This window comes from Carassius carassius, chromosome 7 (assembly GCF_963082965.1).
Source record: "Carassius carassius chromosome 7, fCarCar2.1, whole genome shotgun sequence".
Lineage (NCBI taxonomy): Eukaryota > Metazoa > Chordata > Actinopteri > Cypriniformes > Cyprinidae > Carassius > Carassius carassius.
This window is the reverse complement of record NC_081761.1, coordinates 32846324-32872471: the sequence shown is the minus strand read 5'-3', so window position 1 is coordinate 32872471 and position 26148 is coordinate 32846324. Positions and strand designations below refer to the sequence as shown.

The 26148-nt window shown below is 38.1% G+C and overlaps 1 protein-coding gene across 6 annotated transcripts in view; it reads left to right on the top strand.

The window, feature by feature from the left end:
• The window catches only part of LOC132143965 (glutathione S-transferase C-terminal domain-containing protein-like), a 26706-nt gene extending 562 nt beyond the window's left edge, over positions 1–26144 (top strand). The window contains exons 2-6 of one of the 6 annotated variants that reach the window (XR_009434304.1): positions 1920–2206; positions 3638–3727; positions 4040–4071; positions 4158–4590; positions 26043–26144. Coding sequence is in view for 3 of the 6 variants with exons in the window: in XM_059554633.1 (XP_059410616.1) it covers positions 3638–3823 (186 nt within the window). In the remaining 3 variants the exon portion in view is untranslated. Of the gene's footprint in view, positions 1–1919; positions 2207–3637; positions 4003–4039; positions 4591–26042 lie in introns of those variants that run through there. The other 5 variants (XR_009434306.1, XR_009434305.1, XM_059554635.1 and 2 more) reach the window with 5 other exon arrangements.
• The last annotated feature ends 4 nt before the right edge of the window (positions 26145–26148 follow it).

Here is a 26148-nt window from a genome sequence, read left to right as displayed (position 1 = left end):
CTGCCACTTGATACTTTAAGGAGGTTGGTATTACGGGGCTGTCTGACTCCGACAAGCGCTGCGATTTCTTTCAGCCGTGTGTCTGACGTTCATTAGTTGTGGTAAAGAATATGTGGAGGGTTATAACAGATAAACCTTAACATATTATGAAATGCTTGCATTTATCAGGAAATGTTCTAATCCGTGAATAAAAGAAAGCATTCATGAGATTCATTTAAAAAGAAATGAATGTGATCAGTAACCTAATTTCATGCTTAAGCAGATCAAAAGAACATGAATTTAGTGCACATTTGCTTATTTTTCTTCATAAAAATAAGATATTGCAAAAAATAAATATTAATTTTGTAGTTCTTCACACTTCTGCAGACTGTAAATCATAATTATTAACATCACCGCTATGTTCACAATTTTATACACGCCAAAAATTGTTGAACTGAATAGTTGTTTACTTTCCCGCTAGATTTTTACAGAAAATTTCATGAGCACAGTGTTCAGTATTTGTACAATATATACACTACTACTTGTACACACTCATTTCAGCAAAGCTGCATTAAATTGATCAAAAGTCACGTTAAATAATTTTACATTGTTACAAAAAAAAAAAAAAAAGATTCTGCAGCTGCACAACTGTTTACTTGTCCAATCTTGATAATAATAAAAGTTTGTTGAGCATCAAATCATCATATTAGAATGATTTCTGAAAGATCATGTGACACTGAAGACTGGAGGAATGATGCTGAAAATCAGCTTTGCATCACAGGAATAAATTACATTTTAAAATATATTAAAATAACAAAACTTCTTTTAAATTGTTGTAAAATTTTACTGTATCACTGTTTTACAGTTCTTTTTCATCAAATAAATGCAGCCTTTCAAAAACATAAACTTAACAATCTCAAACTTTTGAACAGTAGTGCAACTAGGTATTAAATATCAAAATTAGTTTTTATTTAAGAGTTTTCATTGAGAGCGAATTGGTGTTATGGCCTTGAAAATAAATGGCTCTGGTGAGTCAAAACTCAAGTCTTCCTCATTTTCAAAAGAGAACAATTGAACAAGTTTCTTATTGTGGTCCATTAATTTTATTTTAAAAAGAAGTACCAGATTAATTTATGTTCACTGTCTTTAAGAAACCAGTACACCACATGTTTTCATTTAATTAATAGTGATGGATCATAAAAAAAAAACTGTGAAAGAAATGATTATTTTCTCACAGTTCACCTAACTCCATTTCATCTCTCTTCATGAAGAGGAGATCTATTTTTGAAGCACGTTTGTCCTCAGAGGTGGGCTAACGTTTAAAAACCAAAAGTGTATGATGGAGTTTGTTCTTAACCAAATAGAACCATAGTGATCATATAGCAAGTCAGTCAAGCGTCTACACGTCTGAAATATTTAACTATATTAACCAAGGAACCTTTTTACTTGTGCAACAAAAACTAATAACACACCCGTTTTTGGAAATTTACCATGTTATATTATTTGATCATGGTAAAAAAAAATGCACGTCTTTATATACATTATATAACAAAATATTGTTACAAGTGGCTTTTATTTTAATGAAAGATATTAAAAGCAGTTGATTTAATGTTACAGTTGGATCAGGGCTACTATATTTCAAAAGGCCTTGGTATTACCATCTGATAATATTGCTTTATCATGGTACTGCCAGTATATTTTTTAAGGGCTGTTTTTACCCCTGTAACTTTGTTTTCCCACCAACTTTACAACTTTGTAATGCAGTACTATATACAATATTGTTGTTTCTATATGATGAATCACTTGCTGTAGTCAGTCACACCCCCCCATGTTTCCTCACCTTTCCAGATAATAATGCACTCTTAATAAGGCTGTATTTCATGGAAAACTCAGCTTGTGACATCATTGCTGTGTCCTGATGAGTGCTTTCTTTTTTCCAGGAGGAACCGCTGATTCAGTCCATAACCTCCTGTGCAGTCTTCCTCCTGCTTATTCAATTTCCCACCACTTCCATAGCAGACCTGCTGATTTACCCAGCATCTCACCGGCCCACAAACTCAGGCAACACTTCATCGGTGCAGAAATCTGCAGATAATGAGTAGAGAGCCCACAGTGGTCTCATACACTTTCGCTGTACAACTCCCACAGGAGTGGCAAACAGAGTAACAACGCTAGGTCTCTTTTCTGTCTGTCCCGGACCACAATCCTGCAGTCGGGTCCCCAGCAGGTGATAAAAATGCACAGCTGCCATCTAGTTTTTAGGCCTGCTGCAGAACTTCTCATCTAGCTTTTCTTGTGTGTGTGGATTTGGTGTTTGCCACCTCTGGCATTCAGCAACTATAAATCAGATATTTCCCGTCACGCTAGTGGATATCAATTTGGTGTGTGTGAATGAGTTGGAGCTCAGCAGGCACTCTTAATGCATAGCAGTCCACTGGGATTTTCCAGCCCGCGTGCTTTCTGCTTTAGGTCTGCTCTGCAGCTGTTGCTGGTGGCTCACTGCTTTAGAGCAAATGACATTTTCATCCGTGGAGCCAAACCTTATGGCCAGCCTAGATTTGCAATGACATAGCAGCAAACAGAAATGCACCATCTTTAGCTACTGTTTAACACCCAGATTCAGACCTAAATCAGTGACCAAGAGCATCTCACAAGCTCCAAGATTTAATACGGTTTGTGAATTTAGGTGTGGCTAAAGGGTGTTGTTAGGCATGACACACAGCAGATTAGGTATATTTGCGTATTATTATGAAGATTTTAGCATGTCTGGAATGTTGTGTTGGCCAATCAGAACCTGGGACTGGAATTCTCCTATTTATGATCTTGTTTTAGGACCGTCTGGAATGATTTTTTTTTTATCATTTGCAGGATTCTTAAGTGTTCATTGCAAATTTCAAATTTGTACCTACATTGCAAGAAGAGAAATAAATATTTTTAAAAAATATATTATATAAAAGATAATGCCAGTTTTGCCAAGGGTATAAAAAAGCAGTAAAAGTATTAGACTGGCAGTGCCCTGGAGCCAGCCCTGGACTAGGCTTTTGCCTTTGAAACTGTGTTTTTCTTTAGTCTGATTCTTTAGTCTTCTTTTACCTCCTTGTCTGTATGTTTTATCAAACAAAACATTTCCTAGAGGTTTTAACACCAATCTCACTCAGTCTTCACCCCCGTTTTTTTTGGTAGTTCAGGTTAATTTCATTCTAAACAGGTGACTAAGTTCATCTTGCCAGACTGGTCGGAATTTGTCTTTGCTACTTAAAAAGTACCCTATAGAGTCCCCCAACACAACACCATATTTTAACTTCTGTGTCTGTAGCATTGCATGTATTAGTATTTGGTTTACATCTCATATTGTCAATGTGGAATAATCATCATAGCACACAATTTTTTTTTTTTTTTACCCATTCCTGTATGTCCCTTTGATGATTAAGTACCAGCTAGGAACAATGTACAATCAATTATAGGACTTCAACCTTTAAAGGAGTTTCTTAAGTGGGATGAACTGCTGCGTAACAGTTTCTTAATTTAATTAGCACCTTGTCTCAGGTGTTTTGAGGAAGTTTGAAAAGTTGTCAGCTTCAGTAAAAAGCTGATGCCTGGAGGCTTCTATCGGTAGTCTATGATTTAACCTGTGTTTATATGTTCTTTTGTCCTGCAGGAGAATGGGATAGATGCTGTTTCTGTTGCTCACCCTTGCCCTTCATGGACAGTTGATTGGGAGAGCCTACCGCCAGCTGTCAACCCCACTGTAGGTAACCTTGGGAGTATTTTCCACACAAGTGCAACACAACCCTTCACTCCTAACATGCCAGTTGTGATAAGCATCTTTTTGATCCATATATAATATTGAAATATTTGTGTAGATCTATTTTGGTAGTCATGCAGCTGCTGCATTTAAACAAAACAAGGCTTTATTGACACACAGAGAGGCATTTTATCCTTTTTTCTCATTTATTCCTTGTCTCTCTCTACTACTCTGTGTCAATAAAACCTTTTTTTGAAATCAGTCAATCCTATAAGGATGTTGAGAATTGTTTTCCCGCTCTTTTTTTTTTTTCAGCATTTGAAATTGTAATCCACTAAGCCTGACAGGTAATGTACTTGTGAAAGAAATAAGAGTATTGCTGCGCTTCCTTGGTTTCCTTGATTTCATTTTCAACTGTTTCTGCTTCACACAGTGCCTACAAAGGAACTGGCTTTGATATGATTTCAACAATCGATGTAGTGACAGATTTAATGCCTAGGATTGATGGGCATAGAATAAGTAATGTAAAAACAATTTTGGAGCATTTTTGTCTCCTACATATTTGCATTGCTTTGACTTTTTGAAAGTAAATTATTGCCATACTTGTAGAAATGTGTTTCTGAGCAGAGAATATTCATGCCTATCCTGTGTCATGTGCTGGGGTCTTAACTAGCTTGAATAGCAGGCAGCTGTTTTTTTTCACCAGGAATAAGTGAGATGCCAATCACCTCACACAGACCATCGAGTGAGCTCCGTGGAGAAACAGAAATCCAGTTCGTTTAAAGAGTCTGGGAACAATCCTCATCAACCCACGCCCCTGAGAGCATAACTTACTTGAGTCAAAAGACTACATACAATTCTGGTTGGTAAGAATAAAAAAACAAATAGGGATGTCAGGGTTTGTGCTTAAGAAATTTGGTTCCTAATTGTCTATTTTTATTTTTAGTGATTTTTTTTTTACCAAAACTAAAATAAAAACTAAGACTAAAATTTATCATAAAGAAAAAAATGTAACTTAAAATAAATTTTAACTTAAATAAAACATACAAAAAAGCCTTTAACTTTTAGCCTTTTTTTCAGCTAGGTGCCAAGCCGTCATGTCTCATTTTCTTTCTTTTTTTTTTATTTATTTGAAGTAATATTCAATTCAATTCAAGTTTATTTGTATAGCGCTTTTTACAATACAAATCGTTACAAAGCAACTTTACAGAAAATTATGTTTCTACAATATTTAGTAGTAGCTAGTAGTTTGTGCACGTTTGACAGGATTTTAGAAAAATAAAAATAATAATAATACAAGACGTAGTCAGCTAGATGATGAACTATCAATATTATTAATTAATAGTAATTATAGGATGCAGTCACACATGTAGCAATAATTGTTAGTTCTGTTTGTTGATTCAAGGTTAGCATCATCTGGGGTCCTCTGAGGGTCAGCATCATCTCTTCTCAGGTGTTCTGGATCCAGACTGGAGCTTGTGTAAATCCTAGTTACATCCCGTGGCAAAACATAGAAACAGAATAGAGACATCATTAGCATAGCTGCTGATGCAACAAAGTAAAATTAGTTTAACCCAAGCTAAAGAATAAAAATGCAGATGCAACTACACTCACAATTTAAGAGATACATTATTCGAATGCTTGGCGAAAGAGATGCGTTTTTAATCTAGATTTAAACAGAGAGAGTGTGTCTGAACCCCGAACATTATCAGGAAGGCTATTCCAGAGTTTGGGAGCCAAATGTGAAAAAGCTCTACCTCCTTTAGTGGACTTTGCTATCCTAGGAACTACCAAAAGTCCAGCGTTTTGTGACCTTAGGGTGCGTGATGGGTTGTAGCGTGGTAGAAGGCTAGTTAGGTACGCAGGAGCTAAACCATTTAGGGCCTTATAGGTAAGTAATGATAATTTGTAACTGATACGGAACTTAATAGGTAGCCAGTGCAGAGACTGTAAAATTGGGGTAATATGATCATATTTTCTTGACCTGGTAAGGACTCTAGCTGCTGCATTTTGGACTACCTGTAGCTTGTTTATTGACGAAGCAGGACAACCACCTAGAAGTCCATTACAATAGTCCAGTCTAGATGTCATGAAAGCATGAACTAGCTTTTCTGCATCAGAAACAGATAACATGTTTCGTAGCTTGGCAATGTTTCTAAGATGGAAGAATTAGGTTTTTGTAACATTGGAAATATGATTTTCAAAAGACAAATTGCTGTCCAATATAACACCCAGATTTCTGACTGTAGAGGAAGTAACAGTACATCCGTCTAGTTGCAGATTGTAATCTACAAGATTCTGTGTGGTGTTTTTTGGTCCAATAATTAATATCTCTGTCTTATCCGAATTTAATTGGAGAAAATTATTTGTCATCCAATCTTTTACATTTTTAACACACTCTGTTAGCTTAGATCAGGGGTTTTCAACTGGTTCTGTGCCAGGGACCACCATTCTGACTAACAAGTAATCGGTGGCCCACTATTGTGTGTGTGTGTGGGTGTGTGTGTGTGTGGGGCGGGGGGGGGGGGGGTACTCCTTACCTGTTAGTGGGATTTCTGGGCGTGGTGACTTCCACACAGTCTGTCTATTCGTGGTGATATAGTGGTACATAGTGACAGCCTCATATCATTCTCTGGTTCCAGCCTTGCCCTGTACTTGTTCTTTAGATATGCCAGTGTGGAAAAACCGCTCTCACAGAGGTATGTAGTTGGAAAGGGTAAAAGACACCTCACTGCTTTTACTGTAAGCTCTGGAAATTCTGTCTGGCAACTTATCCAGAACTTCACAAGGGGTTGTGTATCATACATATGGCTCCTGACAGAATCTGTGGACATCTCTATGAGCTGATCCTCTTCTACAGTAGTTAAGCTTGACCCTGCTGCTGCATCATCACTGAATGGGAGCAGGATCCATTTGCTGTCACAGTGCCACTCATCAGAATCATTGAAGTACTTTCGGAATTGAAGCACAAGCTTCCTCAAATGCTCACACACAATGTCTTTAATGTCAGTGCTGTCAGAATATTCCTCAACTGAAGGGAACATAGCCAAGTTACCACTCTCCACTCTTTCTATCCATCTTGACATTTTTTTAACAAATGCCTCTAGTTTTTCATAGAGCTGCAGGACGTTTGAATCTCTCCCTTGCATTGAAGTGTTCAACTTGTTAAGCTCTGCAAAAACATCGGTGAGATACGCCAGCTTAGTTAACCAGTGGCTGTCCTTGAACATGTAAGCCAGTTCAGTGCACTCCTTCTCGCACAAGAAAGTATAGATAGCGTCACGTAGTTCAAACACACGGGCGAGCACCGCGCCGCGAGACAGCCATCTCACCTCTGAATGGTAAAGGAGAGAGGTGTGTTCACTTCCTAAGCCTTGACATAGGGATGCAAACAGGCGTGTATTTAATGCTTTTCGTTTTATCAGGTTTACAGTTTTAACAACAGCATTAAACACCTCGCTGAACTCAACACTGAGATCTTTGGCGGCCAGAGCTTCTCTATGAATCATGCAGTGTGTCCAAATTATCGCCGGTGCTACTTTCTTTACGTGCCCAATCAATCCAGTCTGGCTGCCACTCATTGCTCTGGCTCCATCGCTACATAGCGCCACACACTTCTGCCACGAAATATTGTGTTCTTTGAAAAAGTCATCAAGGGCTGAAAAGATCTCGGCACCTGTAGTTCGCCCTGGCAGTGGTTTGCAAAAGAGAAATTCCTCGCACATCGCACTATTATCCTCGTATCGCACAAATGCCAAAAGTTGCGCGTCATTTGTTATATCTGTCGTCTCGTCTAATTGAATTGAAAATCCCTGAACTGATCGAAGTTTCTCTATCAGCTGCTCTTTCACATCATTTGCCATTTCCTCAATTCGACGTCCGACTGTGCTATCTGACAAAGGAATAGTTTTTAATTTATTAGCACATTCTTCGTTCATCATGGTTTTACACATGTCTATAGCTGCTGGCAAAATCAGCTGCTCTGCAATTAAATGAGGCTTTTTGCATTGCGCAACTCTGAGAGCCACCAGATATGAGGCTTTCAGTGCATTTTCACTGACTTTTGCACTCTTTCTCATGAGCGTCTGCTGTCCTTTGAAATCACGCAACATCTGTTGCATATACTCAATAGGCTTGGCCTTCAAGAAGCTGTGATGTGTCTCCATATGACGAGAAAGTTTCGACGGTTTCATGGATTCATTTGAAAGCAACGTTGAACATACGAAACACAGTGGTACCTCCTCTCCTGTTTTGTCAGTCGTTACTGTAAATCCATATTTAACATAATCTTCACTGTATTTTCTTTTTCGTTTCCCACTACGTTTCCCTGTTTCCTCCGACGTTGTAGCTTTGTCTGAAGAGCATGCAGCAGAAGCCTGTCCATCTGTCCTGACATCTGTCACTTTCCTCACTAAAAAGCGATCCATGCTTGGTGCTGACTAGCAATCTTCGCCTTAGTTAGAAACGTTATAGCTAACAGCTCCACTCCACTCCAAATTTAAATTCACCAATATTAAGCGTCTTTTCAATGAAACCTCAATAATGTATTTCCTTAACTCTGCGAGATGCTGGTCTATTTCGCGCGCAAGATGAATGTGTACGTATATGACGTTGCAAAGCATAGACCTGATAGGTGCAAAGCTAGCCTATCCTGTGTCAGTTTGAATCTCAACTCCTCTATATTATTTTTGATATTTTCATAAAATTTAGTGTATTCACACCAATGTGCAAATATTCTGGAAATGTTTGGAAAAATTAATTATTTAATAGTGAAATTACGTAGGCTGGAATGCATGTCACGGACCACATGCAATGCCGCCGCGGACCACCAGGGGGCCGCGGACCACCGGTTGAAAACCCCTGGCTTAGATAATTGGGAAGTTTCATCTGGTCTCGTTGAAATATATAGCTGAGTATCATCAGCATAACAGTGGAAGCTAATTCCGTATTTTCTAATAATATTACCAAGGGGCAACATGTATATTGAAAATAGAAGGGGACCTAGGACGGATCCTTGTGGCACTCCATATTTTACTGATGATAAATGAGATGACACCCCATTTAAGTAAACAAAATGGTAGCGATCGGACAGGTAGGATCTAAACCATCTTAGAGCCTGCCCTTGAATACCTGTATAGTTTTGTAATCGATCTATGAGTATGTCATGATCTATGGTGTCGAACGCAGCACTAAGATCAAGTAAGACTAGAAATGAGATGCAGCCTTGATCTGATGCAAGAAGCAGGTCATTTGTAATTTTAACAAGTGCAGTTTCTGTGCTATGGTGGGGCCTAAAACCTGACTGAAATTCTTCATACAGATCATTTTTATGCAGGAAGGTGCTCAATTGAGCAGACACAACTTTTTCTAAAATTTTAGACATAAATGGAAGATTTGAAATAGGCCTATAATTTGCCAGTACACTAGGATCTAGTTTTGGTTTCTTAATAAGAGGCTTGATAACCGCCAGCTTGAATGGTTTTGGGACGTGACCTAAAGATAACGACGAGTTAATGATATTGAGAAGCGGTTCTTCGGCTACAGGTAACAGCTCTTTTAGTAATTTAGTGGGTACAGGATCTAATAAACATGTTGTTGGTTTAGATACAGTGATAAGTTTATTTAGCTCTGCCTGTCCTATATTTGTAAAGCACTGCAGTTTATCTTTGGGTGCGATGGATGAAACTGAAGTGTTAGACGCTGTAGAATCTACATTCGCTATTGTATTTCTAATGTTATCTATTTTATCAGTGAAGAAATTCATAAAGTCATTACTATTTAACGTTGGTGGAATATTTGAATCAGGTGGCGTCTGGTAATTTGTTAATTTAGCCACTGTGCTAAATAAAAACCTTGGATTGTTTTGGTTATTTTCAATGAGTTTGTGGATATGCTCTGCCCTAGCAGTTTTTAGAGCCTGTCTATACCTGGACATACTGTTTTTCCATGCAATTTTAAAAACTTCCAAGTTAGTTTTTCTCCATTTGCGTTCAAGACTACGAGTTACTTTCTTGAGAGAGTGAGTATTACTGTTATACCATGGCACAGTACGTTTTTCTCTAACCTTTTTCAATTTGATGGGGGCAACAGCTTCTAATGTATTAGAGAAAATAGTGCCCATGTTGTCAGTAATTTCGTCTAATTCATGTGTATTTTTGGGTACAAATAGCAGTTGAGATAGATCAGGCAGGTTATTTGCGAATCTGTCTTTGGTGGCTGGAACAATAGTTCTGCCCAGACGGTAACGCTGAGACATATAGTTAATATCAGTTATACGCAGCATGCACGATACAAGGAAATGGTCTGTAATATCATCACATTGGGGTACAATATCTATAGCAGTAAGATCGATTCCATGCGATATAATTAGATCTAGTGTATGATTAAAACGATGAGTGGGCCCGGTGACATTTTGCTTGACTCCAAAGGAGTTTATTAGGTCAGTAAACGCAAGTCCTAATGTATCATTTGCATTATCAACGTGAATATTAAAATCTCCCATGATTAGCGCCTTATCAACTGTAACTAGAAGGCATGAGAGGAAATCTGCAAATTCTTTTAGGAATTCTGTATACGGCCCTGGTGGTCTATACACAGTAGCCAGAGCAAGAGATACATTAGATTTCTTTTGCATGTCTGACAGTGTAACATTTAGCAGAAGTATTTCAAAAGAGTTAAACCTGTATCCTGTTTTCTGGGTAACATTGAGAATATCACTATATATTGTTGCAACACCTCCTCCACGACCAGTCTGACGGGGCTCATGCTTATAACAGTAGTTTGGTGGAGTAGACTCATTTAGACCAAAATAATCATTTGGTTTTAGCCAGGTTTCAGTCAAGCAGAGTACATCAAAACTATTTTCTGTGATCATTTCATTTACAATAACTGCTTTGGGTGTGAGTGATCTAATATTTATGAGCCCAAACTTTAAAAATTGTTTTTGTTCATTTACTTTACATTTTTCTGGTTTAATTACGATAAGATTTTTTCTAGATCCTACATTATATTTTGACCTCACTATTCGGGGAACAGACACAGTCTTAATAGTTTTTACAGCACAAGTACTTTTATCATTTAAGCGGGTGGAACAAAACTCATCATAATAGTTATTAGAGAATTGTCTTACTAGTCACATGGAGCGAAGTGTCCTGGAGATGTTGTCAGAGAGCAGCTCCGCTCCGATTCTGCTGGGGTGTAATCCATCAGCGCGAAACAGCCTAGGACGCTCCCAGAAAAGATTCCAGTTATTAACAAATAGCAGTTTCTGTTCTTTACACCATGACAACAGCCATTCATTTAAAGCAAAAAGTCTACTGAACCTTTCGTGTCCTCGTCGATACGTGGGCAGTGGTCCTGACACGACGATCGTCGCCGCGGGCGTCGTGCTGCGAACCGTCTCGATCAGGCTGCTGAAGTCCCTCTTCAGCGTCTCCGTCTGCCGCAGCGTGGTGTCGTTAACCCCGGCGTGAAGCACGACCGCTCTGGGGCTCTCGTCGACCTTCAGGATCACGGGTATCTGCGCAGAAACATCGAGAACACGAGCACCAGGCAAACAATGAGTGTGCACTTTACCTTCGGCTAACGTAGCACTTACGTGTCGGACGATGGAGTCTCCGATGATCACAGCGTCGCGTCCTGTCTCGCGGAGGGGAGCGAAGCGGTTCCGGATGGAGATGTCGAAGGCAGGAGGGGTAGAAGTCGTCGCCCAGGACCCGGCTCGCGTCCTCCGCTGTGGATGCACCCAGGGTCCGTGGTGTCCCGGCGTCGCAGTGAAGGACATCTGGGAAGATCGCGTCCTGGGTGCACCGGGCCTGTGCAGAGAAACACACGGAGTAGACGTGGTGGGACTGTTAGCAGATCGCTGTATACTTACCCCGGACTTGTGAGCGTCAGCCCGGGATGATTCCAGCGCGGTTCTCCGCTCTCTCAGCTGGGCCTGCCTCACCTCCAGGTCGCGAATCTGCTTTCCCACGGCCTCGAGCTCGAGCTGCACAGAGTGGAGACATTCATCCGCCATTAAAGCAAGTAACAGTGAGTACAGCAGTGGTAATGTGTGTGAATAGAGTATTAGCAATGTTAGCGCAGTTAGCTGCAACCACGCCGCTGATGCTAATGGGCTAAAAGCTAATAGCGGACCCGGGAGATCAAAATAAAACTAGTGATAGCGAGGCGCTCTGATTGTTTTTGTTGTAGAATACAATAGAGGATATATTCACACGTTATATAAACGGAAACGATGATGTATAAAATTGATTTTTAAGTTAAAAATAGTCAATGAAAAGAATATAGTGACGGAGCTCAAACGCAGTACAGCCGCCAACAACAAACGTAATACAAAACTAAAACAGAAATAGAAATGAATAGAATGACTGTATAGACAGACACATAAAAATATATATATTAATAAAAATGACAAAAATGTACAGCACTATTAATAAAACGTTATGTACTTAAAATCTAATCAAAATATTAATTAAAAACTATAATAGTATATCAGTGATACTAAAGTACCACTGATTCTCTGTTCTTGCCCCCCCCCTGCATATCAAAGAAATATGTCTCCCAAAAATGAAGAAAAAAAACTGTATGGCTTCCTTTTTTCATCCTCATAGACCACAAAAGGATATATGTATTGCAGATTGCCTAAGCAGGTCTTTTCCATGTATAGAATGTACTGTAAATGGTGACCACAGTTATCAAAAAAAAAGATTATACTTACATTCTGCTCCTTACACAAAGCTATTATATGCTTTCAGTAGACTTACTGGTGTTATGTATTTATTTATTTTTTTTTTTTGATGTTCGACAGCCCCAAAGTTGCATTGCATAGAAGATAGCTGCATGAACATTGTTCTCTTTTTGTTTTCCATGAGTAAATGAAAATACAGGTTTGGAATGGTTTAATTAGTGGTTTCTGAGTCCCTTGCCCATATGACATATTCAGTGTATTGTACTGTAAATCCAAAGTAACTGCTTTTTCCTGCCAGTGTTGAAGGAGAGTTTCATGATTTTTACTTTCCTCAAAATAATAACTGGCTATCTTCCACTTGCATTCTGAGACTGCTTATTATTTGAGGCTTTTATGAGATTTTTTCCCACTCTGTTTAGTGCTGTCTGTATTGTGAACTTCTATTGCTTTGTTTCCATTTGCTCCAAAGTCTATTTCCGAAATGAACTCCCGAAAGAGTATAATTGATTGTCTGCAGTGTGCTGAGAAGAACAAATTCCCTGGACATTTTGATGGTCCATGAGTCATGTTGCCTCTGCTGCTGATTTTCAAGTGTTTTAATGCAGGGCCCTTCAGAGAAAACAGTTCTGAGAACAAGACACACTCTGAACATAGGCACTTAGGTGAACCCCCACATGCGAAAGTTTGTTGCTTTTATTTGGTACCATCTTTTTCTTTACTATAGTAGCTTTGTCTGTCATCACATGCCTCCCTCTAATGTCTTTTCAAGTGCCGAATTCATGAGCGGTAACAGAAAGAAGGTGTAAGAACAGAGAGGCCTGTACGTCCTGCTGTTTGTTATGAATCCTCTATCGTTACAGCGCACCACTGATCGCTCCTGTCATCTTTCAACAGTCAGGTAACCTGTGGCGTGAAGACAAGCTCCATTGTTATGGGATTGTCATAGTCGGCAACTGTTGGAGAAAGTGTATCAGCAGTCTGCCTGTGCTGCCCAGAGCTCTGATTCTTGATTTGTTGCATCTTAACTTTAAAACCAGATTACTTAAACAAACGTTTAGATGTGCAGTCAGCAGATCCTGCCTTCCCACACAATGGAAAATAGTGCCTCAAGGCACTGTTTTGGGCCCGTTCCCATTGTCAGACTAAACATTACCTTTACATGATTTTCCCACTATGTGTGTGATAATGATAACCCCATGTTCTCATTAAAAATTCAGTGTCCTCTGGGACATTTTCTACTTCCCTTTTAATATTTTTACCCGCAATTAGTTGTTTCAGGGTGTGTTAGTTTCAATGTCTGCATCATTGGATAAGATGTTGGTACGTGGGCACATCTAAAGAGGAGCTGTCGTATGGACAAGATTACAGAGTCCTGTTTCATTTGAGAGATTGGCTTCTGCACTGGAGTTTTTGGAAATTTGACATGCTCTGTTCCCAAAATGGCAGCGAATGAATTTTTTTTATTGACAGTTTTCTATGGGAGACATTTTAGCTAAATATTTAGACGTTTGTGAGACTACCGCAACTACCACCCACATTTTGCAAACCACCTCCAGAGTGCTGATAAATATTGTTTTAAATTGAGGGCAGTCTGTGGGAGGATTGCATAGCAAGGGTGTCTATTATGCAGTTTGTCGAGAGCAGGAGAGAGAACTAGTCGCTTTCACCACTACAGAGCAGAGAGAAGCCTGGGGGCCACCTGGGAAACGTTGTTGGCGGTGGTGCTTGAATGCGAATTCATTCCCACTGTCAACACCAGCCCTGTCGAGCATTAAGACACTCCAATGTGTTTATGTGGGAAAGGGCCGTTTACATGGGAGGTGCATTCCGGATGCGTCTGCCTGTTTTGGCAGCTACTTGTATGAAATGCTTCACCTCTAGACAGTTTATAGCCATAGAGGAAGGAAGGTCAAAGGAAAGCCTCCAGAACCTTCAAAGAAGCATTATTGCTTGGTCACATGATTGAATGACTTCGAAATGACTTCTAAACCCTCAAAGACATATGCTGCTTCATTTTTAGGAGCTAGACTTTGACAGTTGGCAAACATTCATTCAGTACTGTTTTTTAGGCAGGAAGAGACCTTCTTGGCTGACTTATAAAAGTGATCAGCACAGTACGAGGCTGGCATGCAAACCTGTAGCAACCTTGCATACATGACTTTGCACCCCGAAACTTGGAAACTGTAGAAGCTCGTTAGTTAGATTTCAATCTGTTCTTGCCATTTTTTTGTGTGCAATTTGCATCAGGCAGTCTGTGGCAGTGCAGTCTGAGGCAGTGATTACATGCTGCTTTGCCCATTATTGCTCACTTTAGTGGCTTGCCTGTATTAACACATTTAGAAGCATTGTGAAGAATTACTGTAGCTTGACTTATACCTGAATTAGTCAGTATTGTTGCTCCCACTTCTCAAAGCACCATTCAGAGTTGAATTGAAAATACCTTTTAAATTCCACTTCAGCTCTTAAATTTAAAATAACAAATAAGATGTGGAATTCCAGTTTGAATATCTGAATGTAGAATTAAAATACATTGTATTCACATAACTGTAATTTTTTACTTTGAATGTTTGCTTAAAAAAGCCATTTTATTTAAGTTTTGGAAAGTCCTTTTATATATACAGTATATTTGATATATTTGAGATGACCATACAGGTATATTCATTTCTATTATATATTATATATTCTATAAATATTTCATCATATTTAATAAAAATGAACTTTTGTGCATCAGGGTATAAGAACACTTAATTTCCCAGAATGCATTACCTTTATTAATAATTGCATTTCAGAAGGTTCTTCCTCCTATCATTCCAATTTAACTTTGTGTGGATTGTGGCCAAATCAATTCAAATTCACATTTCTGGATTGAAAGTGAGCCAAACCTTTGATTATGAAAATGATCTGTATTCACCAGATGTAGGTCCCACTTTTCCCCAATGCATGTGCCAGCTACAAATGACACTCCCTTCCAGGAGCCGATATTTCGTTCAGTTTGATTAATTGAGCTTCCATTTCTTCAGTTAGATTGGTTCAGTTAATCAATACCAATTAAATGTTGCTGTCAAAGCTGGCTTGCAGGTTTGTTGGTGCCAACTGGAGATTCATCAGCACTTTTTCAACTTGGTAGCGGTTTCAATATAGGCCACACTCCTGAGAGCTTTAAATGAGTTTTACTAATTGATGAAATGTTTGAGTCATGATTTTGAGTGCAATACAGCAGCCTTTTTTATTTTCAAAATGCCATCTAATGAATATTCATGTGTGTCAGTTTCTTATCCTGATAATGATTTTATTTTTTTATTTTTTTAATGTATATTTAGAAACATCTATGCTTTTGCAGTGTTTTGGTGCCAACAGTTGATGGCTAATTTAATTTATGCTGGTGTTATAATTTACAGCCTGGTTACAGTGTGAAACAAGAATCTCTTCTGCTCTTTTCTCAGCCTTTAGATCGTCCTTGTTAATTTTCATGCTGTTATTATATTGTTATTCTGAATAATACATTGGATCAGGCCACAAAGAACCATAAATTACAAGTGTTATTTGCATTTTTTTCTCTTTTCATCCTTCTGATGTCTCACCCTTCTGCATTTTCTCTGTATCTTTTTTTCTTCCCTTTCAGATTCTCATTTAATGCGCAGTGTCTGTAGTTAGCCATCATGCTTCAGATGCTGACCTCTTCCTGTAACTCCTGTTTAGCTGTCAGATTTATTTTTTCCCTGAATGTCCACTAGGGCATACTGGATTTCCACTCTTAAATGACTGGATTTCAAGTTTATATATATATATATATATATAATTTGTGCTGAAGACTCAGTGAAACAGAGTTTACTTTTGGATTCAGTCAAGTATGTTTAAAAGAACATCAGTAGTCATATTCTGAACTCTTGCTTTTCTCTCTTCATTTTTTTCCCACTAAAGATGCTTGTGCTAAACTGCAAAAAAGCACCTAATTATCACCTATTCCGTTTAAGGGGCTGTGAAGAGTCTTATCGAGACCTGTTTGCGTTATTGATCTATGGTGTGGAAAGAGTTATTTGGTCTTAGCAATTTGGGAGCAGTGTTGTTCAGCTGCTTGTGTTCTGGGTTTTAGCCAAAGATTTGTCCTTTTTTTCATATGCTAAGCCATTAGCCGCTGACATTTCTTGAGTGGCGTGATACAGGCCTCATTATGTTTAAAAGCAGGACGAAAAGCCACAGCCAGCATCCTTGTTTACCAAGCACTGTTGTTAAATTGACAGAATGTCAGAATCTTCTACTTTTCCTTTCTTCCTGACAAAAATCTTCTTGCAAGCCAAGTGATGACTACTTTAATAATCCTTTTGAGTGCCTTTTTTTAGTTTTATTTACCACTGCTTGAATTGATCTTAGATATTTCCAGATGCATCACAGTTAGTGAGTTGCAAACCATTTTTTTTAGTCTACACCACAATGCAGGTGCAAAAAGATGGATATAGGTCATTCTTGGAATGTGCTGAGTGTATTTGCTGTCTTCAGGTGTGACAGCTATTTCCTGGAGTTCAAACATCCGTCAGCGTCAGTTCAGGGAGCCAGTGCTTCACTTGAAGTTCTCTGTTGAATGATAACATGATGTTAAAGGCAAGATAGATGCTTCAGTTTTGGTTCCTCTGGGTTTTTATTCCTGAATCACACTTTGAACAAAACTTTGCACCAAGGTAAGTGAGAGCCCTCATGATAGAGTTTATGGGATGAAATGGAAACCATCTAGTGCATTTACTACTTCACCTTTCGAAGGTGTCTCATCACATCTGACATGTGTGCGGTCAGCACCCGACACGTCTGTTTTTACAACAGCTGCCCTGTCACAACTCGAGTGTGAATTTGAAACTCTCAGTTATGGAAGAGACGTGTAGAGAACAACTATTGTGCACATCGCCGTGGAACAATGTAATCTCTGACATGTTGTTGTAGGTGGTGTAAGGGTGGTGTTCGGTTTCAGAGGTTGTATTTACATTTCTCCAGACTAGGCCTGTGTATGTTTTGGCGGCGTCTTTGTCTGACATGAACCCACATACTGAAGGTACGCATGAGGACATCAGTGTTATCATAGTGGTGTTGGATTGGGTGTTAAATACAGATTATTTCCTGGGGAAGTAGTGTAGTGTGCATTGATGTATAGGGGTGTATGGGTATCTGAAACTTAGCTTTTAAAGCTCTTCTACTTAAGCTGACAATTATTTACTTAGTTTAATACAGTTAATGTGATTTTTTTTAAGGCATTTTGTAATGTAATGTTTATTTTTAAGGAAATTTTTCTAGGATAAGTAAAAAAAAATGAATCGGTGTTCTTGTAAATTGAGTGCCGTACTTTTTTTCAAGTCTGTAGGTGTACAGTACAGTAGATATAGTTATGTTGTTGTTTTTTTGACTTTTCATCTGAAAATCTGAATATGACAGATTTATACCTGTCATTCTGAATAGTTTTGAAGTTAAAATGAGCTAATTTCTTTGTCATTGGATAAGCGATCCATGAATGTTGCATATTAAACGTGTTTTCTCTATATTCTAATGGCAGATTTGACAGTGTTACTATGAGATATGTTTAGATATGTACTGTACGGTACACAAATGTTTTAAAGTGAGACCATTCAGGTAAGATGGGCCTCAAAATGTGGGCTGATGTTGTATCTAGTGTCTTTAACACTTAACTATTGAGTTATTATTTAATGAATTCAAAGTGTTTAATTATTCATCATAATCCAAAGACCAGTTAAGTAAAATCATTCAATCTAAATTCATAGTCTGTTGCTACTATATGATTCAAATTATTACATAGTGTAATTCAGACTGGGAATCTGTCGTTTGATTGGTCTGTCATTTAATTACTAGTAAACTTGTAAGGCGAAGATCTTTCCTTGCACCGTGAAAGTTGTATTAAAAAATATGTAAAATGAAACTATTATGAGAAGTGAGATTTTGAGCCCCAGTGCTATCAGTAAGGAGTCCCATGTGGCTCGCAAGCCGCAGGTTGAGTACCTAGGCTCCAGCATCTATAAAGAGTCTCTGTTTTCTTTCTCAGATGGAGATCATTTTTCAGGCCTCTCTTAAATCCTGACTTAAAGCTGGGCTTTTCTGCACCATGCCCATCTTTCTGTGAGAGTAAAACATTTCTCGATCGGATGGTTCCTGTCAGACTTTGAATCATTCTGGCTGAAAGGACATAAATCCCAGCTACCCAGGTGGGTCACTGTTTTGAGCGTTTTTGTCAAATTTGAATCCGACCCTCGTCTTGAAAGTTCAGTTGTGTGCAGTGAAATGAAGGTGCTAAGTCTTCTAGAGAGAATGAAGGGTTGCACAAATCACGTCATATTTTCTTTTCGCACTGCCTAATGACTGTTCTGCCTGGCTTTTTTGGTTCACTAATAAACCGAATTTCTTTCTGACAGCAGTCTGTCTTTTTCTAGCTCGCCGTCACTCTTCTCCCTCTCAATGTCTTTGAAAGAATGAGAAGCGCACGTCCATCAAAACCAAGGTGGTAGCTGGTGAAAGCTGGCAATGGACTATGCAATGTGACCTTTCCAGGCATCTATCGTCCATTTTCAAAAGCTTTAAAAACTAATTGGACATTTGAAATCATCTACTGTAATGGAAGGAATGGTTTATATGTTGATTGCTAAAATCATGCTAACCTGATCTCTTGATCTTACCACATTCCTGTGCTACTTTATTGCTTATTTACTGTGAAACAGCCTAGAAACAGTGGTTTCCCCCTTTTCACACCATGTTCTTGTAAGAGCAAATTGTGTTGGGGGAAAAAAAATAACATTTTCTCTAATTTCCCAAGAGCAATTTGAGGTTGAGGTTTTGCAGTTATTTTGGCTCTCTTCAGAAACTCTGCAGTGATTTTGGTTGTCCTCAGAGCGGCGGCCAGGGAACATCATGTTAGGATGTGAAACGCTTTATTTTCAGAACCACCTATAAAGAATCCAAACGAAGAGCATTAAACAGTTTCTGAACTTGATCAGCAAAGAGTCCTTCCTTCTGAAGAGTTGCCTTCTGAAGGTTAAACTGGCATATAAGTGAAAACTTTCTTTTCAGTTCTGTAAGTGTTTTATCTCTTCTCTGTTCACAGGCCTTAGTGTTTACGGTGCATCTGCCTGTAAATTTGCGATGAACAATGTTTGCAGTTTTAAATGGTAAGAATAACCAAGTGCGTTTTATACGAGTCCACCTCGTTATTTATTTATTTGTTTAAAATTTTCAAACTTCCAGACAGCATCAATATCGACCAAAATATTTTAGAGCTTGACATGTAGTATTGTTTTTTTAGACCATTTCCTAAATAAGTTATAGAGATAACAATTAAAAGTAAGAAATATGATGTCAGTTTTTATCTCTGTTATTTCTCTGTTTTGCCTAATTTTGAGACACATTTAAAGAGATCACTCTTGGTATAGAACACAGTTTTTTTAGGCACAATTGGGTCCATCTTGCTTTGTCTGAGAGCTTCAAGAATTTTCTGGAACTCAAGTTTCAACAAAGGCATCCCTGTTTACATTGTGATCTCTGAGATATTGTCATCCGAGGCACAAAACCTTGCTGATGGATGCCTGATAAGAGACCTTCAGCATACAGAGCGAGGGAAGAGTTTTGAATAGATTTGCTCAGCAGGACCAAACTTTGCTTACTTATCCTTTGGGCTTTTCATGCAGGTTTCCCTCGGTTTGTTTCATTGCAGAGGTTTTTGTGTAAATTCTGTGCCCCTGTGAGACAGACTAACCTGTGGCGGTTCCACTGGGGGGACGATCTGAAGTGTTTTGGAGGGAAAACAAAAGCAGACATTTCGCCCAGTGCTGTACGTGAGCAGAATAAACATTGACTCTAATTGCTCGTTGTCACTGTGAGAATAAAGGTTCCATATTCATTTATAACCCTTTTTTTTATTTCATTGCCCTTCCACAAAAAGCTCGTAAGTCAATAACGGGTTGCACTAATCAAGCTGCCATCTTTACTAATGAGTTTCCCTATATTGGTTAACCTCAGAGTCACTTCATGGCAGCGGCTCTGAGCTTCCGTTAACTTCCCCCTCAGCCTTCCCACACAATCCCTGGAAACGTGAGCCCAGCCAGATGGGCTGCACCAGCGCCGCCGCTCATGCTTTATTATGGACGTGTTCGCCATACAGCTGTTGTTTTTCTCTCTCAGCAAATGTGTCTGTCTCCAAACGAGAGCTCAGGGCTGGGGAGGGATTGCCGGCCGTGCCGCCTCATCCCCACAGCTCTTCCAGTTTCCTCTGAACAATGTAATCGTGGAGGCGCAGGCCTTTAGTTTGTCAGAAAACAGCTTTCCTGTCATACTTCATGTGCATGTTCTCTTTGAAATCACTAAGAGGTCGTTAAAAGGCCGTTAGATGCTTCAGTTGAAAATGTCTCTGAATTCCTGGAAAATGACCCGCAGGCTGTATAAGCATTCAATAACTAATGCTCTTTTTTGTGTCTCATTTTTTCTTTTTGTTTGGGTTGATTGTAGAATCATGTGATATCTGTGGATATACATCTTGTGCTCTGTTTCTGCTCTCTTTTCAATCAAATATCACATACGTGAAGTATGGTAAGTGCCATGCTAGTTCACTTTCAAAAAGTACAAGCATTAAATCATGGGTTATTGCTATTAATTTAATGTGTCCTTGCTGAATAAAAATATCAGTTTCTTGAAAAAAAAAGATATTTAGTCAGTATATCTGTGATGTAGTGTATTGCCACAATAAAAATTATTATAGTATTCATTCTACTCTATTTAATTGAATAGAATTTTTCAGTAGTTTTTGAAAAAAGTTTGATAAAGATTTTTAGAAAGGCTTCTTTCGTTTTCAGTATTATGGCATGTGTTTTTGTGGTTAATCTTTTAGACTTAATTTAACAGAGCCGCGTCATGATGTCTGTCTGGAGTGTCTCGCAGACACGCTGGATAATGCAAATATGCTTTCAAACTCTTGTTTGCCTACTTTGAGGATTAACCTTGTATGGATTGACCTAAATGTGTCAGTATTTGAGAAGTAGAACTGTTTTTAGAACTGTTTCGCTGTGAAGATCAGATGTCAAAAAAGCAATTAATACAAATTTGACCTGTTTCTAACCTCTCCATGGCTCTGTTACTTTCCATCTTGCTGCATTCCATCTTGAGCTCCGGTTTCACTGTTTTGTGCCACTGCATAGTATCCAGAACAGCAAGAACAAAACATTTGTTTGGTAAATGGTTGAGCTCAAGTCTTTGAGGTTTGGCTCAGTTCTCTGAGAAAGTGCAAATCTGTATATTTAAGCAAAAAATGGCACATTTGCTTTTTGAATGGATTTATATAGACCGAGACGCCAGTATGTGAGCAAAATGTGGCTTGTGTTGAAATCCTCTTGTTATTGCCTAATTACACTCCCTCATTAGTGTTTTTGTTCTCATTTGTATGTTACAGTGTTAACTGCATACATTGTGAAGAATAGAATGAAAAAGAAACAAAAACTTTTTCTACTTACTAAAATAACACAAGTGATGATTTAAGTTATAATACTTTTGTGCATTGAGGTGGACATGTGGCCCACCAATAAGGTGCTTGCTTTTTCAGTTCATGAAATGTAGCTTTGCAGGGCAATGGTGGGTGGCATGATCACATTTTCCCCTCCAAGTGATTTGACGACACTGACTTTGGCCTTTTGTCTAATAACTCTGTATATATTGGATGTATCCCAGTTGCTCACTGAAGCTGTGACTGTGAATAGTTAGCAGAAAAACAACCTTGAGGATGTCCTCCTGAACAATTCTTCCTTAAATGCCTTCATTCAGGCCTCTCCTCATCTCGCAAACACAGATGTAGCCACTTGAACACGCTATTCAGATCGTCCACTTGAGGGGCCTGTTTTCTTCTGCTTTGGTGTCTTCCCCCTCCCCTGCTTACGCTCACACATTCACACTTTACTGCAAAAAGGAGGGAAATTGAGGTCTGGATTGCTGGAAAATATTCTCCTGTTGGTTCGCTGGCTGGAAGGCTATCGGAAGCTCTTATAAGCTGAGTTATGTTGAAAAGAGAGACGCTGTTTATCATTTTCTCATCCTCTTTTCTGTCGGTTTTGAAAGTGCAAGTTCAGTGGGAGCATTGCACTTTGCGATAATTTGCTGTTCTGAATCGCACATCGTTTCACTACTGTTTAAAAGTTTGGGATCAGTAAGATAATTTTTTTTTTTTTTATCATTCAGCATGGATGCATTAAACTAATCGAATGTTGCATAAGATTTCTATTTTAAATAAATGCTGTTCTTTTAAGCTATCTGTTCATGAAAAAAATGTTAATTAGCACAGCAGTTTTCAATACTGATAATAATAAGAAATGTTTCTTTAGAAAAATGCATCATATTAGAATGATTTCTGAAGGATCCCGTGTCACCGAAGACTGAAGTAATGATGCTAAAATTCAGCTTTGCATCACAGGAATAAATTAGATTTTACAATATATTCAAATAGAAGCAGTCATTTTAAATTGTAATAATATTTCACAAATATTATAGTTTTAACTGTATTTTTAACCAAATAAATGTAGCCTTGGTGAGCATACAAGCATGTACAAATATAATTATTATATAGATTTTTTATGATTTAATTCTAGATTATGATATTGTTATTATTAGCCTATTATTATATCTTTCAGTATTGTGTTGATGCAATCAGATTTTTAATTCTGTTTTCCTATTATGTTATCTCCTACAGTTCAGTTAATGAAAAAACTAGTCTCTTAAACCAGCATTGTAAGGTAGCTGAGATAACCACCCCTAAAGATCAATACGTTACTGGACATGATGGTGTTGTTGTTAGTGACGTCATTCAGAGGAATTGAAGGACAGGTAGTACACAGGTGATCACACTGAGAAATGTCATCTTATTAAAACAGCCTGCATGTTCCTTCATTAATTGAACTGTTGTATAATATATACGAAAGGGCACATAAATAAACATGGATCTAAAGACTAGTGAAAAAGCAGTATCTTGAGGAAAAGAATTGCAATACTGGTGTATGATTATATCAGTGCAGCTCTGATAGGACCTCATGATCTTTTCTTGTTTGTTTCATCCTTACTCTTCCTAACATATACACAACTTGCTTGCGTCTCGTCTCAATCATCAGTGTCTCCTCTAGCACTCTCTCTGTGACTGCAGGGGGTTGTGAACCAAACCTGGCAATCTCAGGGAAATTTAAAAACTCTGCCTGATCAATATATCTCATTATTCTGTGAACCTCTTTCTGCCTGGTTTCTCCTTCATCCCTCTCTGAGTTTTCTGTCTGCAGAATACAGCTTTTAGGAGCTTGACCTTTATGTATTTTGAGTCTCATTTTGGTGTAGTGATCTCTCTTTTTTTCTTTTCTTTTTTTCTTTTCCTTTCTTTTAATTTAATACATTTACATTTAATACAATACATTTACAATACAGTTTAGTCACTTTTGATTTGACAGTGGTGAAAGAACAGCAAATTATGGGAAATAAGATTCACAGGATCCAAACTCGCTTATTTACTTGCTTGTTTGTTTGCATAAAGTATTTACTTATTGTAGGTTTTTTAAATAGATTTTTGGCATTTTTGCCAGTTTTGATTTGACTTTTGATTTCAGCAAATTATGGGAAATGAGATTCCCATGATTCAAACTTGCTTTCTTATTTGCTTATAGTTTTTTTTAAATAGTTTTTGGCCTATTTTGATTTGACAGTGGTGAAAGGACAGCAAATTATGGATTCACAGGATTCAAATGTAATTTACTTGCTTATTTGCTTGTTCTGTATGTTTTTGTTTGTTTTTTTGCCACTTTTTGACAGTGGTGTGAGGACAGCAAATTATGAAATATGAGACTAATGGGATCATTAATGAACATGTGGTGATGTAATTGACAGTCTCAACTGTAAAATGGTTTGTGGTTATGGTTAATATAAATATGTAGACTTTAGCCACTTTTTTGTTTATTCAATTCTTCTTTGTCTACTCATGTTTATAGCTTTTAATGATCTTCTTTTGAACTTGTAGCTAATCAGATAATCTGCATGAATTAAGATAATCAGCATATCCCAATAAATTCATTTTAGTATTCTAATACATTGCCTTCTCTGGTAAAAAAACAAAAACAAAAAAAAATAACTATATATATATATATATATATACTGTATATCAAAAGCTCATTGTTCATTGGAAGGATTGCAGGTTTTCATAAGGATTTGATTCTATTGATGTGCAAGAGATGGCTTTTTGACGGCACACTGACATTCCTCTGGATTTATTCCTCTCAGAGACTGTGGTCTCAGTTAATGAGTTACATCTTCACTGCATACCGCGTATCTGCTCCACTCGGATAGCGCTCAATCCTGTTAGAGAAAGACAGCACATGCAAATTCCACAGGCGTCTTTTTGCAAAAGAGTTGGCCTGTATGTCTTTTCTTCCTCACCTGAGCCTGACTGATTCTTTTGTTGCCTGTCACAATCATAGACGTTAATTATCAGGCATTGATAGCACATGATAAACAAAACGGTACAAAGCATTGTTAGGCTGTTTTGTGGTTTGTTTCCTATTTGGCTCCAGGTAGCTCTCATCAGAGAGTTGTGCATAAATGAACGCAGCAGTGCACAGCAGACGCATCTGTGATTAATATTACATTGATGGTGTTTCTTCAACGCAGCTTGAGCACTCGCTTCAAAACAGGAAATCTGCTGCAAATTTATTCCCCATGGCAGAGAGTGTGGCTGTGTGAAAACAGCCTTCAACTCCAATTAAAGTTTGAGACGACTTGAGTGGCTAGGAAAAAAAGGTGTAAAAATCTATTTTCTAGAGCTTTTAACATTTCTCACACAGCCGTTGAAATAATTCAATCCGTTTAATAACAGCTGAAAGTGCTTCTTGGTGGTTCTCTGTTCCATTTGTGAACTGTAAGAATATTAAGTGTAGCGAATGGTGTTTTTATTCATTAGCTTGTTTATACTGATGTTCAGAGTGAAGGACAAGAACACTTCTCATCACTAGACAACCTCATGTCTTATTAGTAGTTTTTATGATATGTATACCCCATCTTGACCCTTTATGCGCTTAATAACAATGCATTTCATCTTTAGTATATCTATCTATCTATCTATCTATCTATCTATCTATCTATCTATCTATCTATCTATCTATCTATCTATCTATCTATCTATCTATCGATCGATCGATCGATCGTGACATGTGTCCCGTGCTCTCATCAGTGTCGACCTGGAAACCAAATAGAAACACCTGCACGCACTCAGTACGGGCTGGCCAGCGTCTGTCTGTCTGCCTGCCTGCCTTTACATTTTATTTATTTGATTTTAATCTGTTGTTTCGTCTCTTTCTTATCTTATAATAAAATAAGTTAAAAAAAATTTTTAAAAAATAATAGTTTGTTTTTTATTCTTTATCTGTTTATTTTATTTGATCTGTTATCTGATTTATCTCAATCAGTTTTTTTAATCATTTATCTGTTATTTGGACTATCTAATGGACTGATTCTACAGTTTCATGTAACATTTGTGGCATAGACACTCATTTTTATTGTGGCTTTTGTTAAGAATCATGTTTTAGTGTGTTGCTGTTAGCCGTCTCAGTCTTAACGTTCACTTTTCTCTAGGTAAGATTTCAGACGCCTTTGCCTTTTGCATACAACAGCATCTCTACAACCTGGTTGCCACGGTGATGGAGTTGGCCCGCCCTGGGGCGGGGGGGTGGCTGGTAAG